The 6,000-nt window shown below is 46.8% G+C and overlaps 1 protein-coding gene across 1 annotated transcript in view; it reads left to right on the top strand.

Annotated features, from left to right (window-relative positions):
- LOC127012711 (vasoactive intestinal polypeptide receptor-like) overlaps positions 1-4,750 on the top strand; it is a 98,800-nt gene extending 94,050 nt beyond the window's left edge. The window contains exons 12-14 of the mRNA XM_050890945.1: positions 1,462-1,591; positions 2,981-3,022; positions 4,559-4,750. Coding sequence (XP_050746902.1) covers positions 1,462-1,591; positions 2,981-3,022; positions 4,559-4,750 — 364 coding nt within the window. The remainder of the gene's footprint in view (positions 1-1,461; positions 1,592-2,980; positions 3,023-4,558) is intronic.
- The last annotated feature ends 1,250 nt before the right edge of the window (positions 4,751-6,000 follow it).

The following is a 6,000-nucleotide window of genomic DNA, read 5'->3' on the forward strand; positions in this document are numbered from 1 at the left end:
CTAGTGAGGGATGTGGTGGGAAAGGCAAATTCCTGGAAAGTTCCTCGGCTTCCTACAGGCACTCGTTTTTTCCAGGAATGAGTTGCACTCAGCTGCCTGTCAGCCAGTAGGTATTCCCTGGGGAACCACAGCCTCCAACCACAGCCTTAATGTCAAGCTGTCTTTGGGCCAGGCCCAGGGAAAGCTGGAAAGGTCTGCTGGGAGATACAGTGGTGAGCATCATCTGCATAAAGCCGGCACATCAGCCTTCCCAGTGGGATTATGCAGATGGCAAATAAATGAAGATGGTCTGAGGGGACTGAGCCTGATGAGACTTTGGAGGTGAAGGGTTTGCAGATGGAATAACAAGTATTTCCAACATCCCAGCCGTAGCTTCAATTCGTCCAGAAGCCTCTGGGAGAGGGGAACACGGGAGGATGTGGGTGACCAAGGGAGCCAAAACCCCTATAAGCATCCTTAGGCCCTTGATTTCATTTTATTTCCATCATCAGCTATATTTTAATAATGATTATATTTAATAAATTATCATCTCTTCCTAATTAGACCTCTGATTACCCAGCCTGATGCCATTAAGCACTAATACTGTTCATCTCCCTCCTTTGGAGACATTCATTGTGCGATAGCCTGTCATTATTCTGAGCTAAACATACCATTTCTCTCCCAGAAGCTGTAATTTTCAGAAATCCCAAGCAAACAAAGACAGCGCTAGATGATGATTTAGCTTGTAGAGATGAAAAAAGATCTCCGGTGGGAGGGGAAGAAGAGAGAAGGGAGAAAGAAATACCTCCATTGAAGTTACTAGGAATAAAGATGTCACATTTTGTGTTGTCACCACATCTGAAATCACCAGCCATCTGCAGTCTGCGGGCCAAGGAGAAATAATCTAGGACTGATCACTCTGCCTTAGCTGGAGGCACGTATATATTTATATGAGAGCTGTTAACTCAGGAGTTAGGAAACTCAAGAGAAGGAAAGCAAGCCTGTGGAAATGCTCCCAGCGTGGTCCTTGGTTAGTTTGAACTGCCGTACAGTGACTGTGCCCAGCTGAGCGTCCACCTCCGCGTGTCATTGCATCCCAGCCCAGGCCGTCAGAGGGTTCCTGGGGAGGTTAGGCTGTGGGGAGCTATCTCAACACCCTCCGTTTCGCTGTACCCCAGACACTTCTTTCCTCTGGGCGAGGGCAGCCTCCTGATGCTCCCTCACTCGAGGCCACTTTTGAAAGGCTGGATGTTCCTGGGACCTCAGGGTAAGTGGCCCATATCACATCTCCTAAGGGCAAACAAAGGCACTTAACATGCATGATACAGGCTACACCATCATGATCCAGGTAATCAGCAAATACGTGCTGCAGCAAATTAAAGTTTTGGGGTTGCATAGGGCTCAGCTGCAGGACTTCTCATCAGCTTAACCTTCAGCTCCTCTTCCCTCGCCCCTTATGACTCATGTTTGTCTTTCCAACAGGAGGCTGGCCAAGTCCACCTTGCTGCTGATCCCTCTCTTTGGCATTCACTACATCATGTTTGCTTTCTTCCCCGACAATTTCAAAGCAGAAGTTAAGCTGGTCTTTGAGCTCGTGGTTGGGTCATTCCAGGTAAGCCACCCTTTGGGCCACCAGTCAGTCACCAGGTCTGTTGGCAGGGAGAAGCATAACAAGCTTGACAAGGGAATAAGCAAACATGTGAGCTGGGTTTTTCCTGGACATGCCCAATACTGCTCTTAGACCTTTGGGGAAAAAGCTACTCACTCCAGCTTGGCCGGGATGGAAGATAATTTTGTATTTTGCCTCCTGGAATTCCAGAAGGAGATTCTCTCTCCTCGTTTTAGGCATCTGAAAAGAAAACGTACCTCTATAAGTTAGTCGCCCTGGGTCTTTTGTACTTAAGGGAGAAAAATTAGCATCTCAGTTCAATTTATATATTATTTACATGGTGTAAGATGAAATAAATCACCATTGGGAGGAGTGTCTTTCTGGCCATTAACAGGAGCCTAGCCTGTCTTCAACCAGTTGACTTGCATGGACTTTGTCCTCTGTTAATAAGCCAAGTCCTGCCTGTAGATCCTGCTCAAGCAGGATTCCAGTTCATTGGCATAGGAGGCAGGTTCCCCATGAGGATGGATAACGGGGCTGTCTTCCGCATTAATCTTTAGGAAGCCCTGATGAATTTTTCTTCTTAGACCCTCCCACACGCTTCACTTCAGTCAGTTCCAGTGTTGGGCCGTTAACCTTAGCCCTGCTGTTGCATGAAAAGAAGCACTTATTTGTGTATTCGTCCCATTGCATCCATCCATTAATCAGCTCTAGCCACTTTGTGTTCTCACAGCCTGCAAGCAGGATCTGTCTGTCACCACGGGTGTCGGTGGCATGCTTTGTTCAGTGGTGAATGAGTTAACGTCCCTGTCTACATCATCACCACTTCACATCTGGCATCTCTGCTTTGAGAGAGAAATGGATCTACATTCGCTCCGTGTCTTTAGTGTTGGTAACCATAAGGGCTAGAGATAAGTTTGTTTTATTTTTTTCAGTGAAAGCTGAGATTCTCAAAAATGAGGTGTCACTGCAGGGGAGATGGGAAAGGAACAGTTTAGCCCTATACCATGTCTAAGATCATTCTGACCTTGATGGTGTACTAGCGAGCATGTTTAGATCTCCCCAGTTTCAGCTGACAAGACCAAGCAGGAAAGTTGAGTCTAGTATCCCATCCAGTTGCCTCTAATGCCCCAGTTTGAATGACCAAGTGCCCCTCTTAGAGCTGAGCTGACTGCTGATGGCTTTAAACACAAGTTTGGAGCAGTCTTTGACCTCACACCCATACATCTGCTGCAAGATACCTTAACCAATCCTCCCCTGATCCTTTTATAGGGGAAATGCAATCAAGTGGTTTCTAAGGGGCACCTTAGCAGTCCCCCAGCAGTGTGTCCTTTCTCCAAGGCTGCAGTGAGTTTGAGAGGTGCTAAAAGCCTGTTCTCTCCTTTCCCCTAGGGATTTGTGGTGGCTGTTCTGTACTGTTTTCTCAATGGGGAGGTAAGATCAACAGTATTGTTTAGTTAATGTTTGCAGCTAAGGCAAATTGAATGCTTGTGGAGAGTGGATTGAGAAGTGTCCCGTTCCTGATGTTACCATACTGGGGGGAAGCATGCAAGTCAAATCGCTCACTCCAGAAAAACAAGTCAACCATTTGCCTGACAGTTTCCAGCACAATTAATAAACATATCAGGACTTTTGTGCGCACTGTAGTATTGCTGCTGCTGAGTCCATCCTTTGCTCATGAGACAGCATCAGCAGAACTCCCATACGACCTTGCATAAAACCTGATCCGAAAGGACCACCTTCAGCAGGAAAGGATAAAGCCCATCTTCTAAGCCCTATTCATGCTTAGCGCCTCAATGAATCCTCCACTGAATCAGGCCCACTGCCAAGACGGAGGCTCGTTAGTGCAGTGATATTTTTGTACCATGCTCCATCTGCCCATAAGAAATTCAGCAGAGACTGATTAAAATCATATCGCGAAGGCTACCAAGTAGGTGTGAGCAGCTAAAAACTTGGAGCTGCTGTCAGCTGGAGCCCTTTCAGCTCAATAAACCGAGCATGGACAAGAAAGAAGCAGCTGTGATCTGGATTTGTATTCCAGCTTCCTAGGGAGAGGAAGAGTGTCCGGAATCACAATTTGCTCTCTTACAGCTCTGATGCTGCTTTCAGCCACGCTGATGCCATGTGTACATCACGCAGTGGCACCCAGGGCGGATAGCCCAGCTCCAGCAGAGACTTTTGCCAGTAAGCCTGCGCAGAGCAGGGCACTACCACACAAAATTATTAATGATCCAAAACCGATATGGGCATTGACATGACTTGTTAGGCACAGACCGGTGCCAGGGAAACATGTTTCTACCTTACAGGCATTGATCTTGCCTTTCCCACGTTTCCAGTCCTGGGGTTTGCATCCTGGTATTGTGTTGTTCCTGTGCTTGCTGATCCCAGAGACCCTCAGACACAGCTGTTTTATCTAATTCATACTGTTATCTAAAAATTTGGACTGGAAGGCTGCAGGAGGGGACAGGGACAGTGGCCAGATTTGTTCAGGATTGGAATCTGGACAGTGTAAACCAGATGATGTCCGTAAACTCCCTGAGCAGGAGCAAGTAGCTTCTATCAAAAAAGCACAGCTGTATTGACAGCTTTACAAACACGCTATAGTTAAATCATTTGTATTTGGACAAAACCAGGGCAGTGAAAAAAAAATCTTAATTATACTCACAAAGTGTAGAATATGTTGCCATTAAAGTTAAGTAGTCTGGCACCTTCACTGTATCAGATAGATAAGAAATTCCCTGTGCTCACCTTTCTGCTGAAGCTCAGGGATTTCTGCTCTAGTAATTTACTGTCTGGAGTGTCACCTCTCTTCTATGTGGCTAAAAGTTCTGGCCAGGTTGAGTTTAGTGACCTTTATAAAATAATTCTTGGCCCATTGGTAGGTGGGTCGCCCATGGCTGCTCACACAATCAAGTCAGAGCAATAGAAAATGCTCCCCTCTGCTGACTTGCTTGTCTTTCCACCACCTAGGTCCAAGCTGAGCTGAAGCGAAAGTGGCGGAGGTGGCATCTGGAGAGGTTCCTGGGCTCGGACATGAAGTATCACCACCCTTCCTTAGGCAGCAACGGCACCAACTTCAGCACCCAGATCTCCATGCTGACCAAGTGCTCACCAAAGACACGCCGGTGCTCTGGCTTCCAGGCCGAATTCTCTCTGGTGTGATGGGGAGAGGCTCTCCAAGCACTGAGCATCCAAAAGACTGAGAGACAGAAGGATCCCCAGGAATCAGCGATACGATGACAAATCGTTGTGAAATGACATGCTCCGCATGAGCCAACAGAGGACACAAAACTGGAAAAGCCACTGGCATCCAGAACAAGATCAGACAAGCCAAGAGACAGAGAAATACTTTTCCTCTCCCTCCTTTCAGACCTTTCACTCTTAAGTTTCAAGCCCTCAGGGGTTGATAACTATGAGTAAAGGTCCCAGTCACCTGAGGAGAGCCTGGGAGATTCTGGTGTGTCATAAATAATAAAGTACAGGGGGTAATGGAGAGGAGAGCCTGAGACCTTGGTGGCTTTACCAGAACAGGCATCTCTGAAACACATAAATTGCACTTTTTAAAAAATGAGCCAGTAAAGGAGAGAGGGAGGCAAGAAGCAGGAAAAAAAAAAAAACGCCAAACATATGAATGTGCCAAAAGTCCCATTGATAAGAGGTGGTGATAAGGCACCGAAGACAGAGTCGGGGACACGGGGAGAAGGAACAGGAGGAACGTGAGCAGGAAGGGGAGAGGCCAGAGCACGGCCCCTGCCTCTGCATTTTACACGTGTGAAGATGAAGCTGCAGCACCAGGAAAGCCCCTCAGAGGATACCCCAGTGCTGCAGTGTGTTCTGCCAACTGCCCACCATCCTTGTTAGGAAAAGCTTTCCAAGCACCCTTGGGTGCCCTCTGGAAAAGCAGGTCACTGAGAAGGAACAACATGAATACCTTTCTCTGCGCTATGTTCATGACATCGTGTTTTGTTTGGTTGTTTTCAATGAACAGGAAACTTGATTTGCATGTATAAAAACCAGGTACAGATGCCAAAAGCGGAGCACGGCTGTGTTTTTCATTCTTTTTAAGTTTGCCCATAGATCTTGGTGCATTAACGCACCCAGGATCATTAGGGATCATGGGAAAACAATTGGTCTGTTATTTGTTTGCACTTGCTTAGCACATACTGCCAGGAAAGGGAGATATGGAACCCTGTAATCCTTAATTGAGTCAGACCTGCCATAAGGAGCCACTCTCCAGATGAAAAAATTAGCGTCACAGCAGCAAGCAAAATTGCTTTCATCAGAACAAGGTTGTCTCAGCACGTAACTGGCACTCCAGGAGTCAGGAAGGAGTGAAAGAGCTATTAAATTGATTTCTTCTTCAGCTTTTGCGGGGAGCTTTCATCCTATGATGAAGGCATTGTTGGATCTCT

The sequence above is a fragment of the Gymnogyps californianus genome, chromosome 2 (assembly GCF_018139145.2).
Source record: "Gymnogyps californianus isolate 813 chromosome 2, ASM1813914v2, whole genome shotgun sequence".
Lineage (NCBI taxonomy): Eukaryota > Metazoa > Chordata > Aves > Accipitriformes > Cathartidae > Gymnogyps > Gymnogyps californianus.